Source organism: Saimiri boliviensis, chromosome 11 (assembly GCF_048565385.1).
Source record: "Saimiri boliviensis isolate mSaiBol1 chromosome 11, mSaiBol1.pri, whole genome shotgun sequence".
In the NCBI taxonomy this organism is placed as follows: domain Eukaryota; kingdom Metazoa; phylum Chordata; class Mammalia; order Primates; family Cebidae; genus Saimiri; species Saimiri boliviensis.
The window spans coordinates 76,686,086-76,709,123 of NC_133459.1; the positions used below are offsets into that span (position 1 = coordinate 76,686,086).

At 34.1% G+C, this 23,038-nt stretch overlaps 1 protein-coding gene across 2 annotated transcripts in view; it reads right to left on the reverse strand.

Moving 5' to 3' along the window:
• Positions 1 to 23,038, reverse strand: part of ADGRL4 (adhesion G protein-coupled receptor L4) — a 118,402-nt gene that overhangs the window by 54,781 nt on the left and 40,583 nt on the right. For both annotated transcript variants that reach the window (XM_010347185.3, XM_074381058.1), the window contains exon 3: positions 3,487 to 3,639. In XM_010347185.3, the coding sequence (XP_010345487.3) occupies positions 3,487 to 3,639 (153 nt within the window). The remainder of the gene's footprint in view (positions 1 to 3,486; positions 3,640 to 23,038) is intronic.

The following is a 23,038-nucleotide window of genomic DNA, read 5'->3' on the forward strand; positions in this document are numbered from 1 at the left end:
ACTCACAGACTACCAAAGATAAAATGTTCAATTATAGTAAATAATTTTCAGAGACAAAATTTAATATTATTCAAAGCTAGAAAAATAATCTACAATTATCATCAAGTACTCAAGGCAGTAGGACATTAGAAACAGTAACCAATGCTCTAAAACACATGGGAAATTTGAAGGAATTCGTCGCTTCTACTAATTTTGAGAGATTAACTTTACACTTTAGTATTGGATGCCTCAGCTTCTCCATTTGTGAAATTCTGGTGTGTAACTAGGTTTCCAGGAGCTGGACTTCTGAAGTTCTGTTTTACTGTGATTCCAAGCGGTAGTGGAAAACCTCACAGTGTAGTGCTAAATCTCACCCAGCGCCTTCTGCAGCAAAATAATCTTATGTGTGAAAAATAGTATTTGAATATGGACTAAAGGTAAAAAAATTTGCTTAGGTCATTTCTTGCCCTATATCAAGTCTTCCATTTTTTTATTCATAGAGATTTTAATGAGTATAATTACCAAAAATGTCAAATTTAAGGATAAGCTAAAATTTCAAATCAGGAGCCATATACTGTAAGGTAATATGCTAATGCAAAAGGGAATAGATTTATGTTTCTCTGTTCAAATTCCCTGAGGATTATGATAATGTGCAACAGAAATTACTATAGGACTGAACTAAAAACAAATAGCTACACTGCTTCTCAAAAAAAGCTTAATCCTTAAGGACAACAAAAATTGATGAGAAATAGCATTTTTCTAGAGAATGAGTTTTTTCACTGAAAAATCCATCAAACAAAACAGGTAGAAACGGAAGGACTCAAAATTGGATATTAGGCTTTAGTATGGTTAGTGTGTTTACTAACTACTTAAAACAGCTAAAAAGTGAATTAGCACAAACTTAGGCTCATTCCACCTTATCTCAATAGAAATTGACTATCCAAAGAGAAAGAGTCTTCAATTACAAATCTACTACCCCCATAAAATTTTGCCATTGAATCATCTTTGTATATTTGTGTTTCCTCTGTATCTATGATTTGGTGTTTCCTAATGTAGAAATTCTGTACTTCAAGGAACATGAACAGAGAAATATAGCCCTTTGTGAATTGAGGGTTATTAAAAGTAAACATGATCAGATAAAAAGACAGATGTCTTCTTCAGGCAAGAGACATTAGGGAATGGAGATCACAGTTAAAATTGTATTAAATTACAGTGATTAAGATGTTACAAGTTAGGCTTCTTCACTGACTGGAACATCTCCCCTAAAGCTTGCAGGGCTACATACTAGAACTGAACTACTAAAGGTAAAAAGCACATTATATGATGTTCTAAGACTAGGAACAAAAAAATAGGCTTGAGAAGAACAAACAGGGAAGTACTGTTAGTCTTCTGTGCGGAATCTCATTGATTCCTATTTCTTGATTATGTTGTTATGCTATATTGCAATAAAACTTTTTTTCTGCAAGCACTAAAGGTAAAATTACCATTCAACACTAATAGCATTATTTTCTCATATTTTAAATATTTTTTACTTTTGCAAAACTTGATCCATCATATTTGCATTATTCAGATCAAAGTGATATTTAAATGGTCCACACATTTAAGTACCCTGTGGAAATAACAAAGTGTTTTTTTTTTTTTTTTTTTTTTTTTTGAGACGGAGTTTCGCTCTTGTTGCCCAGGCTGGAGTGCAATGGCGCAATCTCGGCTCACCGCAACCTCCGCCTCCTGGGTTCAGGCAATTCTCCTGCCTCAGCCTCCTGAGTAGCTGGGATTACAGGCATGCACCACCATGCCCAGCTAATTTTTTGTATTTTTAGTAGAGACGGGGTTTCACCATGTTGACCAGGATGGTCTCGATCTCCTGACCTTGTGATCCACCCGCCTCGGCCTCCCAAAGTGCTGGGATTACAGGCTTGAGCCACCGCGCCCGGCAACAAAGTGTTTTTGATGCAAGACTGTGAGTCTAGTCTTACCTTTAACCAAAATGTATGAATCTAGACTAACCCTTTACTTTCCTTGGCAATAAAATGAGGAGAATAAAATCTTACTTTTTTACATAGCAGAGTAAATGTTGAGAAGCGCAAGTACCCAAGAATGGATGATTTCTTTAATACAGACATTTCACAGATAAATTTTTTGAACACTGCCTTGTAGCTTACCATCCTAGCACTTTGGGAGCCTGAGGGGGGTAGACTGCCTGAGCTCAGGAGTTTGGGACCAGCCTGGACAACACAGTGAAACCCTATCTCTACTAAAATACAAAAAGTTAACTGGACATGGTGAGATAACCTGTAGTCCCAGCTACTCCGGAGGCTGAGGCAGGAGAATTGCTTGAACCTGGAAAGTGGAGGTTGCGGTGAGCTGGGATTGTGCCACTGCACTCCAGCCTGGATGACAGAGCAAGACTCCATCTCAAAAATAAAATAAAAATTAAAAAATCTCACTAGGGCACTAATCAAAGGCTTTAGTGTAATCTCGATTAATTTGAATATCTCTTTTATCTATCAATATCATTTAGAAGTGACACATTACCCTTATTTATGTTGCATGTAGGCTCCTGAATTCTAGTTCCATGTCTAACTTTGGCTACATGATTTCATTCGCAGGGCCTCAGTGTACCTATTAATTTTGTAGATTACCAATCATAATTATAAGAGTTATTGCTAAGCTGAATACTTTTTAAAAACCATGATTAAGATAATTTAAAGTTTATTTTCAAAGTTAAAGTCTTTGGCTCCAGAGAATTTGCTTCTGAAAATTATTCACCTATTGAAGTTTCTAAATAACTCTTTTTTCTCAGGCTGTAATCCAGTTCTCTAGGATCTGATAAAATCACATACATGATCAAATTACAATAGAAGGATATTTTAAAAAGTCGTCTAGGTACTCCCTTCAGACCCACAAAAAGTGAACAATCACTTAAAAATTACATAGAAATTAGTTTCCCTACAAAGGACTTTTTTAGTGATCCTGACTGTGATTTTATAAATAATTTGCTAACTCTAGTGTTCAGAAGAACTTAATGCATATCTGAAGTGTGACTAACTTTTATCAAAGCAGAAGTAAAACCACTAGAACAATTATTTTATAAATGATTATTGTCTAACGAAAACGTAGAACCCATCACAGAGTGCATATTTACAAAGTCACTAATATCTTTTAATGCAAATGACAATTTTCTTGAAGTAGTATATTATTCTAAACTGTAAATATTTATTCTGTTGTTTGCCACTATGCTAGATCTCATGGCTCCATGAACATTTCTCTCTCTTTTTACTTTTTGCAAACTGATTTTCTCAAAAATCAAAACAAAAATTATTATATTCTTGGATAAATAGCCCATAAACTATAAAACAATGGAGAAATAAAGACATTTATGAAAGTTCTGAAATTAAATTACCCAGCACTTAGGTCTGGCAGAATTTGGTTTGCATATATTTAATCCCTGGAGGTAATAAACAATAAGAGATATATACAAATTTTAACCTAGATAACCAAACTTACCTATACAGAAGGTTCCATCATTAGTGATAAACTTTTCTTCATTACTGCTGGATCTAAAACCAGGTACACACGTGCAATAATAACTTCCTTCTGTGTTAGTGCAATTAGCATTGTCGCCACAGGTCTGAGCAAAAATTTCACATTCATTATCATCTGTGGGCGTATCAATGTAAAATATTATTTTGACATAACTGACATATGTTTCTACTATTTTCCAACAGTATTTTGGAATTTTGACTGTTAAACAGTTTAAGGTATACAATGTTTATATCTAAAATCCTTAGTACTAAAGTACCCATATTCCACACTTGTCTTATTCTTGTTTATAATATCAGACCTTTATTGTAGTTGCAAAGCAAAATAGTATCTCTTACTTTAAAAGCACTAGATATAATTAAGTACTATCTTTCAAATTTTTATATGTAATTTAATTATCACCATGCCAATAAATATATGCTGTTTGAATTTATAATATTCTACATAATCCGTCAAAAGCACCACACAAATTAAAAATGAACAGTCAGAGATTACAAATTGACATGTTCTTATCATGTACTATTTATTTTCATCTATTGTTCCATAGAAAAATTTTGCCTTACTAGGCCTGTAATCTTTTCATGTATTCATTAATGCAATTATTTACAACTATATGCATTCTATTGTTCTACAGAAGAGTATACAATGCGAACAGTCAAAAAGTAAATAATATAGTCTTTACCTTTAAACTCTCACAATATAATTTATCAGAGAAGATAAAGGTTCATAAACCCTTTTTAAACATCAGAAAGCAGGTTTATATTATCTGTTAAAAAAGTTGATTAGAAAATAAGTGTTTCTCAGAGATGATCCTGATGGTCTGGTGGAAAAGAATATTTTCCAGTGACATGAAACCCTGTTGTGGGTTAAAAAGCATAGTTCAAGTCCTAACCCCACGGTGTCTATGAATGGGACATTGTTTGAAACAGGCCTTTGCATATGTAATTAAACAAAAACAATGTCATATTCGATTATGGTGGGCGCTAATTCAATGACTGACATCCTTATAAAAGGAGGAAAATTTGGACACAGAGACACAGAAGAGACAGTTTTGTGAAGAAAGAGGCAGAGACTGAAAGATGTAACTGCAAGCTAAAGAATGACCAGGATAGCTGGCAACCACAAAAGCTAGAGGAGGCAAGAAAGGATTCTTCCCTAGACCCTTTTAAGGAGCATGGTCCTGCTGACACCTTGATTTCAGACTTTCAGCTTCCAGAGATGTGAGAGAGTAAATTTCTGATATTTTAAGCCACTAATTTGGTCATAATTTTTTACAGCAGCTCTAGAAAACTGATAGACTCAAACTGGAGAATATTGGATAGATAAGTATCAGAGAGAAAGAGAAGAAGAAAGGAAACTAAAGGAATAAAAAATTTTGGACAAAAGTGCAGGCAGAAAAGTGACTGGGATATTCTGAAGATCGTAAGAAGCCTAATAGGGAAGCACAGAGAGAAATCATAGGGGAATCATACACACAAGTCAGGTTTGAAAAATGTCTTGAATCTTTATTCTTCATTTTATTCAAACCAGGCTTAACTTCTTCTTAAAGGGTGAGTTGTGTAACATTTAATTAATATACTGGCTATTGCTCACATACAGTAATTACTAGAAGTTGAAGATTTATTCCAAATGCTTTACAAATATTAGTTTGCTTAATGCTTTATAGAAGCTCTAGGTGGTAGGCAATATTTTCTGTAACTGATGAGGAAAATAGAGCAGAGCGAGCCCAGGCATCACACCTAAGATGATTTTTCTTTGTGGTGTTAGATGGCTTTTCACTTTACCATAGGTATCTTCCTGGCAGGTTGAGTGGAAATCCCAAGTTCCCATGAAAATTTTAATCCCTAGCATTTTACCTGATTTATTATTGGCAAAACAGAAGAGCAGAACAGCAAGTGAAGCGTTTTGAGCTTTTCCTGGAGACCAACAACTTTGAGATATGAAACAACAAAGAAGGTTAAGTTCTCAAAACCTTGTATAGGCCAGGCAGGTAATGTAAAAGTTTGATTCCATCAGAGTCAGACAGTAGAAGGTGGTATCGAGTAGCCTGTGGTACCAGTAAGTACACAGTCACCTAAAAGATTTAAAATTTTAGAAATTTTAAAAGCATACTTAAGACACTTTGTCCTAGCATTTGGCCAGGCACCGTTCAAATGCCCCTAAAGCACAGCACATGGAAGTTGAAGTACGTAAGGAAATTTGTTGAAATATGACAGTAAAGTAAGATAAATTGTGAGTGGTCTTCGATAAAATGCTGAAGAGTTAATACTTCATTAACATGTATAATTTGATTAATTTACCTATTTTATATAAATATATTATGCAACTCTATATGGCTATATATACTCAGAAAGTAGATATATATGTCTATGTATGCATAAAATACAAATTAAATTAGTTTCTTAAAATTAACTGAGAGTGTCTTACAAATTGAACATAAGCAAAATAGTTCAACCATATTAGGTTTGATTCAATCATTCAGTTACTCAAATATTTATGGACTTTTCCAGTTCCCAAATGTGAATATGTCTATACTGGGAAATAAGTAAAAATTAATCAAAAAGTCAGGATCTGTGCCCTGCTGTCAGAGTTCACATTATAAAAGCAAGTTAACACAGGAGCATATAATTGAGTTTTTATTAAAATAAAAGTTTTCATTTTTATCTTTATATTTGACTCCCTTCATGGCATTCTGGGAGAAGTTTATATTAAACTTTAAAAGAAATTGGCTCTCAGATCAGTTATTGGTAATAGAGAGGACGATGAGGATTGTATCCCTTGTGGGCTATAGCTGCAAAAATGATATGCAAAAATATAGAGGAAAAGAACTCATGAGGTCTGACGTATTGGTTGGAGTCCAAGAAAATGAACTACTTTATATCACCTAACTGACTATTTGTAAAAATACATTAACTTGCCAATATGTTGCTTAACTCTAAAATATTGTTACTGATCTTAGGTAATAAATTAATAGGTAGAAATAAACAAAAGTGGACATTAATTTTTGTGTCTCTTCCTACTGTATGGTTTTAAGTGCTTGACCTCTTCGCTTTCTTATCAAGAATTTGGAAAGAAAAATATTTCCTTATCTATCTCCCTATCTTCTGGGCTGGATATATAATATGGACAAATTCCCTTATGGTCCAACTCAAATCTTGTTCAGTAAAATACCACTTATCTGAAAGTAACATCCCTCTTCCCTCAAGATAGTGGAGATAGGCAAGAAATTATCTTTGTGAGTAATATGAAAATATGAATTATTTAAATAGCCTTAAACTTTCCAGTGTCCAACTTCATAATAATTAATCTTCAAGGAGAAAGTTTCTTTGGATGGGTATAATACAGAAAAATAAAAGTCTGCTTTTTGGGCACTCTTATTTCTAATGTTCAAATCAATTCACCAGTTAATACTACCTAATCCCTGTAACTAACTCTATAATCTTCCTTGGTGGATTGTAAAATAAGGAGGAAACTAAAACTCAGATGGATTAAATCATACTAGCATAGAAAGAGAATCTGGCAGACACAGTTTTTATACTTAAGACTGTCTGACTCCAAAGGTCAAGTTACTTTTTAGCATTGTAGAGTGAAGTGTACTTGATCATAAAGTATGCTTCTTAATAAGACATAAATAGTGAGCATATAATTCTCCAAAGTCAAGAGTGATATTGAGTCCCTAGTAATGAAACATTTTGAACTACAAACCACATGATTATGTTACCTGGGACAGAAGTTTATTTCCTTCATAAGACACTGGTATTCCAGAATCTTAGCATGATTTTCGTTTATATTTCATTTTTAATCTATTGACCAAAGACTGTGGAAAAAACAAAAAACTAAAAAAGAAAAAATAATGATCTCTGTCTTTTTGTATTACTTGAGATATTATTGGCTGGGCTCAAATTGATTATAACAACTTGAAAGCTACAGAACTTTCACAGCAGCATCACTCCTGTACACATTTTCCCTCTGGACGTGATTGCCAGTATTGCTCTGTAAGTTTGAACACTAAAATGACTGTAACCATTATGTGATTCCTTGTAAACCAGGCCCTCTGTGTCAAAGGTGGAGACACACAAACAGCTTTTTTATTCCTCTTTTTCTCCACTGCAGCCTGCTGGGCTCATTTGTTTTCAACAGCACTGGGAATTCTCTTTCTATATTGGTACTATAAGGAACTTAAAAAAAAATCATCATTAGCCTTCTCAATTATGGACTTTCTATCATTTATTTTGTGAACAACAAGGTAAATATAGAGATAAGGAGATAAGGGGGAAGATCAGCAGTAGGGAAAGATAAAAAGAACTACAGTGAATCTAGAATGGATTCAGTCAGGACGAGTAATAGAGTTTCCGTTTCTACACTGGAACTGATGCACTATCATGCTCTTTTCAAGACAAGGAAAAGTACCAAAAGGAAGATACAGAATTACATATTTCTTGCCCTCAGGAAATTGCTTTTGCACCTGAATCTTTAGATGTAGGACAGAATATGTGTGTAGGGATAAGTTACATGTGTATATATAACCTATCCCTCCACACATATACACTCACATGTGCAGAGTTATTGATTAACAAGACAGATAGAAATCCAATACTGAAGACATACTCTCACATTGGCATTGTTGATTATAAAGCACAGAGTGTAAATTCACATTTCCTTGACTGTGAACTTAAGTTCAACTTATTAAAGGAAATGTAAAATTCATCAAATGAAAAATGTTACAATTATCAAGGTAAATAAAGCAGAGTTATACAAGAATAAAATGTTTGCCCTGGGTATTTATTATTCTTTTTCAACATCTTCAGTGGAAATGAATTTTTAAAGTGTTTGAAACTGCAGGTTCATGTCAAGATATTTTTAAAGGAAAAATGTCCCTTTGACTACGACTCAGGCATTAAAAGTATGTATAAGCCAGGAAAAAAACCAACAATACCTGTATAGAATTGTCTCTGTTTTTGTTTACACTCACTTATTTTCTGAGGGAAGTACAGCACTTAAGAAAATGTTCACACTTTATGTTACTATCACTTTTTGATTCTCTTTGTCAGAACTATTAATATACACATATTAGAAAATGAAACAAAGTATAAGTAGGGAAGGTAAACGAAATGAAAAGAAAAAAATCTTATTTTTGTACACACTGGAAACCATTTGTCTTGCTCATTGGAGGTGAGGACAAAATTCTGACACATTTATTTCAAGCTATCAAAGTCTCTATAACTTTGTCATTCCATTGTATCCATCAATCAACACTATAGTAAAGATGAGTAATGTTCATAGTCTCTTTGGGACTTACATGATAGTTATGAAGTTGTTTTTGAGAAGCTAGCTTTATTGAATTATGTTTTTCTTCATTGAAGTAATGCATGTTCAATAGGGAAAATTAAATCATTGGGAGAAAAATCTTACAAGCCCTCAGTTGCAAAAAATATTGCTAGTTCATAAAGGAAAAACTATTAAAATAGTATCAGATTCTTGCTAACATCACTGAAAGACAATAGAGTAACATATATGTCACTGAGATAAAATGAGTGTGTCTTTATAATTCTCTAACCTGCTAAAGAAACCTTTCTCTGAACAGGACGGAAGACATTTGTAGAAATACATCGATTCAGAGAGTAGATCACTCATACACTGTGTGTAAAGAAAATATTCAAGACGGTATTCTAACCAAATACTAATGAATTCAGGAGACGGAACTGTATATAGGGGAAGATTAGACAGAGGGGTAAAATTGGTGGACAGCAAGCCCTGCCATACATAAATTCAAATGAATGATGACTGTGTGATCATGAACACATACCATAAGTGCTAATTATGACTCTCATAGGATACATGTTGAAAAGAGAAACTAATAAATGGTCTGCACCAGCCAGGCGAGGTGGCTCACACCCGTATCCCAGTATGCTGGGAGGCCAAGGTGGGTGGATCACCTGAGGTCAGGAGTTTAAAACCACCCTGGCCAACATGGTGAAACCTCGTCTCTACTAAAAATACAAAATCAGCCGGGCGTGGTGGCACATGCCCTGTAATACCAGCTACTTGGGAGGCTGAGGCAGGATAATCACTCGAACCTGGGAGGTGGAGGTTCCAGTGAGCTGAGGTGGTACCACTGCATTCCATCTTGGGCAACAAGAGTGAAACTCTGTCTCAGAAAATAAATAAATAAATAAATAAATAAATAAATAAATAGTCTGCATCTAGTAGGGTTCATATTACTTTAGTTAGGGTAGGGGTTGAGTGCAATGGGCAAGTAAAACACACTGAGAAAGAAAAGATTAGTTATCTAATTTTAGTAAAGGACAAAAATAAGGAATTTATTATAAGTATCTGGAATGAGAAATGTACTGAAAATTCACAACTGAATTAAAAAACAAAAAATAGGGAAAAAGAGATAAAGTAACCTTACAAAGTCTAATATCAAGAAAAAAACCAAAACTCTAAGTAGAAACAAATTAGCTATCATTAAATAATTTTGATGGAATAAGAATAGCAGTCAAGTATGTCAACTGTTACACTAAATGAGGAAGACATATATTTTCCCATATATGTCCCCACAGCATGTCAGATTAGATTGCAAACAAAATCCAACTATATTTTGTTAATAAACATACTTAAATTTTAAATGGAAGCAATCTTGCAAGTTTCAACAGAACAAGAAAATAGGGATGACACATAATATTAAGGTAGAATTTAAGATTAAAGTTATTAAATGAGATAAAAGCACATGATATCACAAAATATTCAGTTTATTAAAAAAATTATAGTAGTTAGAAGCATAGAATGTAAACACAACATTTTAGCCTAAAAACTATAAACAAATTATGTGAAATTGAAAGAGAACTAGATGAAGGTACAATAATAGTTGAATATTTTAATTTTCCTTTTTATCATTACTAAAAAATTTGTGCTTATGTCAATAGATACCAAAAATGTAATTAATAAAATACATCAGAGAGGAGAAAAGTTCCTTCAGTGGAGTAATGGCTACTTAACAAAAACAACATAAATATTATTCTAAATGATGAAACCTTCATAAGCATCACCAAACTACTCTTCAGGAAACTTGTAGATATTTACTAGTGTATGAGATGTGCATATTTCTTAATTTCTTTGCATACAATTTCAATTTGATAGATAAAATGTAAGATCTCATTTTTATAATCATGATGAGATTATGTATTTTAATACTACTGAGGACAGACCTTCTTGTATATTTACCTGACATTTATTTTGTATGTTTGCTTTTGCTAACTGACTCTTCATATCTTTGGCTTGGGTATTATTAATTTTCTTGCAGATCTGCAAGAGCCTTTTCACAATTATCAGCTATTGCCTCTCATTGACATGATATAAATGTTAAACTTTTGTTTTTAACTTTATTTGTGGTATAGTGTGTTTTATGCTTCCTAAGCTGCAGAGATTTCTTTGTAATCATGTCTTGCGTTCTTTCCCTTTCTTGCTTATGATGTTGAATCACATTTATAAACCATTCGCACTCTTAACATTATAAAAATGTTTACTAATACTTTTGTATTGCCTTTGCTTTTTTCTACAATAAAATCTCTAAATCATATGCAATTTACTTCAGTGTAAAATGTGAAGTTGAAATCTAACTATTTTCCTAAAATAAGTAAGTTGTTTCATCATTATTTTTGCATAATCATTCCTTTCCTGATTTAAAATATCTTTTTCATATTCAAAATACACTAATTTACTTAGAACAGTTTTTGAAGTCTCTCTTATGTTGATGAGTTTTTCCACGCCTTCATCACTGCCATCCAGGTTTACTTATTAATAAGACCTTGTTTCCTTGCTTCCTTGATGCCATAAACTTTAAGATACATCATCAATGCAATAAAATATTAAAAAAAAACCCATCAACTCTACACTTACTAAAAGTGTATGCATTTATTTACACAAATACATTGTGCTATCTTTACTATATAATAAAAATTGACTCTAGTCTGTTTCCAGATTATATTATAATATGACTTTGTATTACCTTTGTCATCCAACAGTATATAGTATCATGATGACATGCTCCTTCCATAATTTGTGCTTATAACCTTGGCCTCTATATTTATTACATTTAAGAATGATATTAGTTATTGTATTCAGATACTTTGTCTTCATTTTTAGAAATATAAACTAGGATCACTTCTTTCCCCTTCGTTTCATGGTATAGCACTGAAAACTTACATACTTTCCCAGCATTCAGTTTAAGCTCTGTCAGGTATGTGTCTCATACCTAGATGATATCCCTTCTGTAAGCCAACATTGGTTATGTCAACTTCACCTAGCCTTGCACATTTTATTAGTCATTCATAGAGATTTGTCTCCGATTACATCTAAGCAAGAAATGGCAACTAACTCATGGCTTCTTCCTCTATAAGCCAACAAGTTTATCTTGCTATCAGACTAATTACTATGTGAAAAACAGTATTGTATAGTGTTCAAGTCTATTCTAGCTTTTAATTTTTGATAAGGCAAGAGCCTAACACTCATTTTGCAAATCTATCTGTTCATTTTCATCCCCATTTTTAAAATCTGTTATGCAAAATAAGGTTGCCAAAATATTATTTGTCATAATGCATAATATAATATTGTTGACCACAGAGAATTGAATTAGATATCAACATTATAAAAAATAACAATTTTTAAAAATGAAAATTATCTAACATTGGAGAAAACAACAATAAGGAAATAAAAATTCTTGTAAATAATACATAAGACAAAGAAGAAAAATAAGTCAAAATGGAAGTGTTCTGTACTTCAGAAAATAGAAAAAGTACAGGCATACCTTATCTTATTGCAGTTTTCAGATATTGCAAATTCATGGTTTGTTGCAGCCCTGTGTCAATCAAGTCCATTGGCATCATTTTTCCAAGAGCATGTGCTTACTTCATGTCTGTGTCATATTTTGGCAATTCTCACAATACTTCAGACTTTTTTATGATCACTTTACTAGTATCACAATATATGATTACTGTTCTTTGATCTTATTATGGTGATTGTTTTGAAGTGCCATGAACCATGCCCATATAAGATGGTAAACTTAATTGACAAATGTTGTGTGTTCTGACTGTGGAACCTACTGGCTGTTTCTCAGTCTCTCTCCATCTCCTCAGGCCTCCCTATTTTCTAAGACACAATAATAGTGAAATTAGGCCAGTTAATAACCCTACAATGGTCTGTAAGTAAGAACTCAATTGAAAGGAAGAGTTGCATTTATGTCATTTTAAATAAAAAATTAGAGATGATTAAGCATAGTGAGGAAGGCATGTCAAAAGCTGAGACAGCCCAAAGCCTAGGCCTCTTGCATCAAACAGTCAGATTGTGAATACAGAGGAAAAGCTCTTGAAGGACATTAAAAGTTCTTCTCCAGTGAACACACAAATGGTAAGAAAGCGAAGCAGCCATATTGTTGATATGGTGTAAGTTTTAGTTGTCTACATAGAAGATCAAACCACCCATGGCATTTCCTTAAGAAAAAGCCTAATCAGAATAAGGTTGTAATTCCCTTCAATTCTATAAAGACTGAAGGAGGTGAGGAAGTTGTAGAAGAAATTTTGAAAGCTTATAGAGGTTGGTTCTTGAGGTTTGAGGAAAGAAGCTGTTTTCATAATATAAAAGTGCAAGATGTAGAAGCTGATAAAAGTGCTGATGTAGAAGCTGTAGCAAGTTATCCAGAAATCTAGCTAAGGTAATTGATAAAAGTGGCTACATGAAACAATAGCTTTTCAGTGTAGATGAAACAGTCTTCTATTGGAACATGTCCTGTAAGACTTTCACAGCTAGAGACGAGAAGTCAATGCCTGGCTCCAAAGCTTCAAAGCAAAGGCTGACTCTTGGTAGGGGCTGATGCAGCTGTTGACTTTAAGTTAATGCCAATGCTCATTTGCCATTCAAAATATCCTGGAGCCTTTAGAATTATGCTAAATCTACTCTGTTTGTGCTCTATAAATGAACAATTCCTGTATGACAGCACATCTGTTTACAGTATGGTTTACTGAATATTTTAAGCCCATTGTTAAAAAATAAACAGTGGGCCTACTGCTCAGAAAACAAGATTTCTTTCAAAACATTACTGCTCATTGTCAATCCATCTGATCATCCTAGAGCTCTGATGGAGATGTCCTAGAAAATGAAGGTTGTTTTCATGTCTGCAAATAACATCCATTCTGCAGCTCAAGGATCAAGGAATAATTTTTATGTTAAAGTTCTACGATTTAAGAAATACACATTTATAAGGTTGTAGCTGCCATAGTGATTCTTCTGATGGATCTGGACAATCAAATTGAAATTCTGGAAATTTCTAGATGCCATTGAGAACATTTGCGAATCATGGGAGGAGGTGAAAATAACAGTAGTTTGGAAGATGCTGATTCCAACCCTCATAGATGACTTGGAGGGGTTCAAGACTTCCGTGGAGGAAGTAACTGCCAATGTGGTGGAAGTACCAAGAGAACTGGAAGTGCAGCCTGAAGATGTGACTGAATTGCTGCAACCTCGTGATAGAACTTTAATGGATGAGAAGTTGTTTCTTACGGATAAGCCAAGAAAGTGTTTTTTTTTTTTTTTTTTCCTGAAATGAAATCTATTTCTGATGAAAATGTGGTGAACACTGTTGAAATGACAAAAAAAGGATTTAGAATATTTCATAAACTTAGTTGATAAAGCAGCAGCAGGGTTTGAGCATGAGGGACTATGTAATTTCTCTTCCCGGGTCCACAAGGGGTGCGTTTTCAAAGGCAAGAACTTCCCAGCACTGTGCCTCCATCCACCTCCCCATCCAGAACCTAGAGTTCTTTGTCTAACTTTCCCTCCAGCGGGCTAGGCAAAATTCCAGGTGAGCTTCCTTTGTTCAGAAAGCCCGCCAAAAGCTCTGGAAAGAGGGGCTCTGTTGTGGGTCCAAGCAACCAATCTGGGATAGGAGTCAAAGATCAATCACTCCAGAGGAAGTTTAAAAGAACTCCTCTCATTGGACAAGAACATGAATGGGGCAGGAATAACTTCAAAGTTTAAACTCCACAGCCCCTTACCTATGTAGACTCCTTCTCCAGATCCCCGCTCACGGCAATGTTGGAGCTGTCTTGCCGTCTCTATCTGTGCAGATTTCCCTCTCTGGGATCCCCTCCCACAACAGCATGGGAGCCTCTCTACTTCTCTCTCTCTCACACTCTGCCTAATAAATCGCTCTCTGCAAAACTCTTTGGGTCCGTGATATGTATACGAATGGTAAGTACAGGGCCTCTTCCCTCATCATTGGAGCAGGGGAGGCCAAGAACCTGGGACACCCAGTTACAATAGGACTGACTTCAATTTTGAAAGACATTCTATGGATAAAATGCTATCAAATACCATTGCATGCTACAGGGAAATCTTTTGTGACAGTCAATCCATTATCACAGTTACCACAACTAACTACCACCCTGAGCAGTCAGCAGCTAACATCCAGGCAAGACCCTCCACCAGCAACATGTTTGTGGCTTGCTGAAGATTCAGATAATTGGTGGCATTTTTCAGCAAACATGTATTTTAAATTAAAATATACTGTTTTCTTTAGACATAATGCTGCTGCATATTGAGTATTATATAATGTAAACACAACTTATGTGCATTGGAAAACTAAAAATATTGTGTGACTTGCTTTATCGTGATGCTCGCTTTATGGCAGGGGTCAGAACCAAATCTGCAATACTTCCGAGCTATGCCTTTATATAATCACAGAAGAAAACAGAAATAGCTAATTGTTTATTTGAACATTTTACTTTCTCATAACTGTCCATAAAAGTATACTGATAGTCAGTATAGAGTACTCACATATCCTGCTCACAAAAGGATCCACACTTTTAAGTCAATTATTTCCAAAGTAGCCATATCTTTTCCCATGAACCTTCTTGACAGGTATTAATTCTAAGGTTTAGAGATCTATCAAAAGTTATATACAAGAATATTCACAGAAGTAATATAAATAATAAGCTATAGCCTAAAACCCAATATAAATATTTTGAATAAACTACAAGTGTACAACCATTCCAATAACATTTTGAGGAATACTCATTAACAACAGATAATATCTGCAGCTTAAGAAGTGAAACATCCCCAAAAACACAAAGATGAATCCCATCTCCAATTGCTTATTGATGACTTAAAGTATCTCTTGCATCTTTTAAGAAAAATGCTTACTGAAAAGCATAACCTTTTATTAAGTATTTTACAGGAAAAAAAATGTGGCTTTAAAAAATCTGCTTACATCATGGTTTTTCTAAAACTATTAAATTTTTCAAAAACTATTTAAACCTTACTTGTATTCATGACACTTTATGATTTTGTATATGTCATAAATATCTAGTATCTGAAATTATAGCACAAATAATAAACATTTAAATTAGATTTCTGATAACTGTAGGCCTTTAGAATATACCATAAATTTGACAATAAATATGATTTCCTTGCTCTTGAAACAATAATTATAGCCCCAATATGCTTATTGAGTGACCTAATATAATTATCCTGTGTCTCAAATCATATACATGACTAAGCTAACTGTGAGGAAGACATGGAGTTAGGAGCCTCAGCCTCTCAACTAGCTGGGATTACAGGCATGTACCATCACGCCTGGCTAATTTTGTATTTTTTAGTAGAGATGGGGTTTCACCATGTTGGTCAGGCTGATCTCAAACTCCTGACCTCAAGTGATCCAACCACCTCGGTCTCCCAATGTTGGTACTACAGGCATGAGTTACCGGCCCAGCATTTCAGGCTATAACTCAATCAACATTTAATGTGCTACTAATATGTCTCAGTTTGCAGTCTTTTGGCCTTCTCCATAGTGTTTACATTCATTCTTCTGTGTTCAACTATTGCCACTGGGGACATGACTACATATTTTTCTTTCACCGTTGATTTCTCTCCACAGTCTAACTCAATAGCTACTTGATATTTCCTTACCTCTCCAAATATTCTCCTACAAAATGTGGTAGGTTTTAGCTTACCCATATATGCCTTTATCTGCCAAGATGGCAGCCATTTTGGCTCTTGGGTTCTTTCGATCCACACCATGATTTCACCCTTCCTCCTGCCAGCCTAGGTTGAAGCCATCTCTCATTTCCTTTCTCCCCTGTCTTCTCCATTCAAGGCGAAACTTTATCTTAATGATGTTAGAATAACATCTTTTTCTTTTGATATTTTCCAGAAGTCATCAACTATTCTTCAAAAGTGTAGTGAAATATCATTCACGCATTTTGATTGATTTACATATATATGAAAATTGTTTTTATTTGCTCAGATAAAAGAATACAGAATTTAACTTCCATGATGTTTTTTTCATCTTCAGGTAACATTCTTTCAAATCTGACAGATTTCTCACAATGTGGAAAATAAAATACACTAGTAGTGAGAATATGGTTAAAGTCTATGGCTACACAAAACTAAGCAAGTAACAAATGGATTATAAAATAGGGTGCCAATCTACTTGAGAAAAAAGGGGATGGAAATTCATCTTTTTTTAAGAAAATTTAATATGCAAAGCTATTATATATATAAAATATTTTTATATTTTCTTATAAGCTGAGGAACTCTCCACAAATCTGCCCTCTGTTTTAAACTGTGAGATTCTCAAGGAAAAAAGATCGTAAATTACTAGTATTTGTATTTTCAGAAATTTCTGGAAATTACCTGGCACATAGAAGATGAACAATAAATTCTTGTTCAGTGAGGGCACCTCAAGAGAAAGGTAAGAATATGTCAAACATCTATTATTGACAAGTTGTTTAAGGGCTGGCATGGAATTTTTTTAGGTACAAATTATCCTGGTGTTCAAATTGCAACACAGAGGCTGTACATGCATAATTAGTAATCCAAAATCCATATTCCTTTGCCCCAACACCTCTTTGTTTCTTTGATACCTGTCTTCTTTGCCAACCTGATCCCAAACTTCTCTGAGTCCAGAAAAGAGCTGAAAAGACCCTGACTAGATTGGAGTATTCTCATGCCCATCATGCTGTCAACATTGTCTTTCTCTGTCTCTTAAAGTTTCCTTAGCAGGATGAAAATATGTGATGGGATTTCTATATTCGAAGTCTAATTTGGGATCATGGAAAGTAAATCTTGAATCTTGAATTCCTAATTTTTGTACTCACCAGAACAAATATGACATTTATTTATATTTTAAGACAAATATGCTTTTATTTTAAAGCATGCGAAGAAATATTATCTTATCATTTATGTCTGCTTATTCTCAAATCATCAGTCTTGTGACAACCTTACATGATTGCTTCATAAAATGAGATGAAAATAAATGTCTGTTTCTTTCAAACATCCATTTAAAAATGACTGTGATAGCAGTTAAGTTATGCCTGATGATCGCAAAAATCAAGGCCCCAGGAAATAATTAAAGCATGTGAAGAAACAGTATTTTTTAGGCATCTAATAAACACTTGGACATTTCTTCAATTCTTAGATGAGTTCATTGATTTAAAAATTGTTGCTATTCAAAAAAATGTGAGTAATTTATAGCTATTTAAATTTAAAATGACACTAAGTGTAACCGAATATCAGGCTTCCAGTCCTACAATAATTGCCTGAAGGGTCAGTTAGAATGACCCTTTGATGCTTTCCACCATCAGGTTTGCAGTTTTATACCACTGGTTAGGTACACTGAACTGTGTGAAGATGATTTAACTAACAGTACAGAACCTGGAAATATACATGATGCCTTATTTTCTGGACCAGTTATGTGACCCAATATGGGATGGTAAAATTGATAGATAACTTAAGATATGAATACTTAAGAGCAAAGGAGACTGATTGAAAAACTTTTGTCCAACTTGAAAATGAATGTTCAATGAATGTTGGAGATCAGAGTTATCCTCATATTATTGTAAAAAGTACATTTCTTTATCACTGTAGTGCTTTTCTAGCTCAGAGTATGCAGTTACTGTGTTTATGTTTAATAATAGCCTTTTATGACAAGCACTGAAGTCTTAGAGGTATCTCATTTTTATTTCAGACGCTATTTCTGATCAAAGTACAGAGCAGAAAAGGTTGCACAATAACCTTAGGATTAAGTTGTTTACATCCCCATATATGATGCAAAAGTAAGTGAAAACAGCAAGGGCATTGTAGGCAGTTTGGATTAGGCCGCGTTCCTACTAGCTCTTAAAATGTTTTTATGCTTATTTTTCCCCTAGCACTACTGTTAGCAATGTCATTTCAACACCTAATAAAATTTTTCCATTTAAGTTCTTTCTTTCTAAAATGTTTCATCAATCATCGTAAAACTGTGTGCTCTATCATGGGGTAATTGCAAATTGACATACCAAGGAGGACATCTGCATGTCCTTATCCACCTTATCTTCACACTGGCCAAGGATGACAGCCAATTTATTAGTTGAGATATTGTTAAACTCATCAAATAAAATACTGTTTTTGCTTCTGTAATGTTTTCTGTTATAGTATCAAAATTGTTTCTTTCAAACATTCATTTAAAAATGACTGTGATAGCAGTTAAGTTATGCCTGATGACTTTTCCATGCACATCTACTGAAAATGGGAACTTCTTGGTTCTGGCTAAATGACTCATACTAGATATTTTGGAAGAGAAAAGAAGTATGTAACCAGAATGCAACTCTGCTTATTGGGACAAATGAAAAGCATGAAGATTTTAAATTGGAAAGATAAATCCTGATCCTGGATTTATTTATAATAATATTATTTTATTTTTGGAGGGAGTAAGTCACTCAGTTCTATTTTCTGTCTCTTGTTTTCTCACCTATAAAGTGATTATATTAATACTCCAGCTTTCTAATGTTCTATACAATTGTTTTTGACAAAAAAGAGAAAGTGATTGTAAATACACTTAAATAAATAAAACTGTGAAGCTAAACTATCCTTGGCTTTTAATCATTAAAAACAGAAATTTACCTGATTCAAAATATAGAAATCCTTTTTGATGCTTATAATTATCTAGTCCAGAGTTCTAGTAAAATGCAAATATATATTGAGAGTTTTTAAAATTTACAAGCTAAAGTCATTTAACTGTTAAATCTTGAAAGCAATAACATAAATGTAAACCAGTAAAACCAATTTGTATGATACTTTGTCATAAGAATAAAATTTAGGCAAAAAACTATCTGATCATTCCATTTTAACTATACTAGGAAAGGAAATATTTGAAGCACGAACTTTTTGTACTTACTTGTTTATAGTATACAAACGTTGCAGACTAACAGAAAGATAAATCATGTAGAACAACATGCTAACATGACAGTTATTTCCTGGGAGTTACCCAAGCAATCAAGTGTTAATTTAAGAAAAAGAAAAAGCTTTCCTATTTACAACCCAAAAATTTTGTAGCAAGCAATAAAATAATTTACCAACAAAAAGTATAACTAGAATCTTCTTTTAAATAACCTACTCCAAAAACCAATAACTGGACAAGAGAGTGTAAGTGTTGAACTCTACTGTAACCATTTCCACCAATCTTTTATGAAAACAATTCAATTGCTAACATTGATTGAGCAATTATGTTCTAGGCAGGTAAATTAACTCTGTCTTTTAAATATTAAAAGAAACCTTTAAAATGCCATTGCCCCCATTTGATAGATGAAAATGCTGAAAGAACAGACATTTTAAGTCACTCACTGAAGGACACAGCATTAAATAATGTCAGAGCTAGCTTTATACTAAGCGAGTTTTATATTATCTCAAACAAACGTTATGTCAAAAGAACTATTCTTCAATGAAAAAGTAAGATTTATTTCATTTTAACAGTGATGATAGTACAGAACCAAAAAAAAAAAAAAAAGTGGTTTGAAATTTTGGCTGAGAAAACCCATCATGAGATTGGAAAAACACATAAGCTACAGATTCGTAAATATTAAAGTCTGAATCTTATTGAGACAGACAGGTGGGAAGTGTTCCCTGGCGGAAACTCTGACAGCCTGCACACTGTGGTGCAGCCACAGGAAGTTCATGCCCTTTGCAGTGGGGAACACCCTGGTCCCTCTCTACTGTTCCGGGGTGTGGCACCTGGGATTCGGTCCGCGAGGTGGGAAGCACAGGAGCAGGACTCTGGGTGTGCAGAAAGTCCTTGTTTCCCTTTTTCCTTTTTTTTTTTTTGCCTAATAAATTCCATTATTCTCACCCTTGAACGTGTCTGTGAGCCTAATATTTCATGACCACATGACAAGGACCCAGCTCTTAGCTGAACTAAGGAGAAAGTCCTACAACAACTTGGGCATCCAACATAGGTCTTGAAAAGGGGTGAGTAAAACAGGGCCTTTTGGGTGTAGGGGAAACTGTGTCCCCACCCCCATTGTTTTCAGCTGTCAGGGGCCTTTCCACGGTCTTTTCCTTCCTTTTGTGGGATGGACAAGTGAGCAGGAGCTCTTCATTCCCGCTCCCCTCCTGGCTGGTTCTGGGGAATGCCATGCATTCACTGCATCTTCCCCTTCCCAGGCCAAGAGGTTACTCCATGGGAGAGTAATTAGGCTTCTCTCCCTGGTGAAGGAAACATTTGCATAAGAATAAGAGGTTCTTACCTCAGGCATCTTTTTTTCTTCTCCACGCCAGCGGTCAGCAGTTAACCTGTAAGCCAGTTTTTGTTTTTTTTCCCCCTTTTAGAAGACATTTTACTAGATTAAGAATGATAAGAATCCCTGTCTATATTCTCTGTAAAGTGTTGGTTGTGAAAAGGATCTTTTGGGGACTGAGTTTTCTGCCTCTGTGTAGGTATACTTGTGTTGTATACATGAATCTGTAATAAGAAGTCTAATTAATTGGCCTAAAGGAAGACAACTGCTTGGATCAAATATTTTTAAAGGGAAGATAAAAGCTCTGGTACCTTTCAGTTCATGTGACTTTAATCTTTGAGAAATAAAAACAGCTTTAAAGATTATTGGGAAGAAGATGTCATCAAAATGAGATTAGGTGAACTAAATTATGCAGGTTGGGTGCTAGGATTCCTAAATGTTTTAAGCTTATAAACTGCTTTGGAGATTTTGAAAACTGTCTGATTTGCCAGTTTCAAAATTGGAGAAGCCTGGGGACAAACGGAATTGACCACGCCCTTAATTATGCTGGAAGGAGTCAGACACAGACTGGTTGTGTGTGTGGCTGCAGCTAGCACACAATTAATACAACTTACCAGGTTTTACATCAAATTTAAAATTGCTAGGAGTTACCATTATATGATGTAATTAAAACTATTGAAAATAGGTTTACATGCAAAGTATGCAAGAACAGTAAAATGTGTTTTTAGTAAAAGGTTATAAGAAGGTATAGAAATGTATATTTTTACTTAGCTAAGGCTAAAGGATTGTTTTCAATTACATAAGATAAAGCTGAAGTTTCAAACAAGTTGCGGAAAGATTGTGGAAATTAATCTTGTGGAAGAGGTTCTCTGTGTGAACATATTGACTAAATTCAAAAGGGTATTACAGTTTATCTGTAAATCAAACATTGAAATAAAAGCACAACAAGGATTTCTTAAGGCACTAATCTGCTCTTTGGCAAAATTTGTGAAAGGTTATAGCAGGTTTTGCTTCTTTAAAATTTTTGGGTCACCATTTTGGCAAAATAACTAACTTATGATAATCTGGAATTCTATTTCATAACATCAAGTGTTTTAAACTGCTACCATATTTAACAGGTTTCTCAAAATCAAACTTCAATTTCAAAACTGTCTTTCCTGGCTTTTCGGAGGCTCCAGACGGCCCCTGTAGTGTCCAGAAGAGAAAGGTAAACAGAATTATTTGTCATGTTTAGGTACATGGGATTGCTAAAATAATGTTCAATCTTCTTTAGGTTATATATTTGTGAATAAAGCTAACATATATTCCAAAATTGTATGGGATTTCTAAAATTCTAATGTCGGAGTATATACTATCAATCATAATTAAGGTTGTTACGTTAAGTTATTGTAAGCCACAGAGATAACAAACTTTTCTGACAATTGTGTTTTCTACTGTAACTCCCATGGACATTTTTTTATTCACAGACAACTGTTACCTGTTTTTAACCCTTTTCATAAGATGACTTATAATGAGCTTTAGAACTTTGACAGATGTACTCAAATACAGGTTTCTGATAATTTTGCAGATTGTAATATTGAAATGAAGGAAAAATGTATAGGACTCATGAGGAGCTGAAATGTTCAAGAATGCCAAGTAAATCAAGAACTAAATCAATTGAACTCAGAAAGCTGAAGTAGTCTTTTGGATTTTGATTGGAATATTCCTGATCTTTGTTTTGTTTTTCAGAATCAAGGGAATTTGTTCTGAGCTGCTTACAGCCTTCAATAATTGAGTTAGTTATACTCCTATGAACAAAATTTGGAGCATATTTGTCTCTCTCTCTCTTCTGGCTTCTCCAGAATTTGGAAACTATCTGTGAGTATTCTTAACGTATGGCAATATTGTTATTTTCATCAGTGCAATAAGAATCCATTGACAAAAAAAAAGAATCAATTTTTCTTTGGCAATAGGATGCAATCGTAGAAACATAG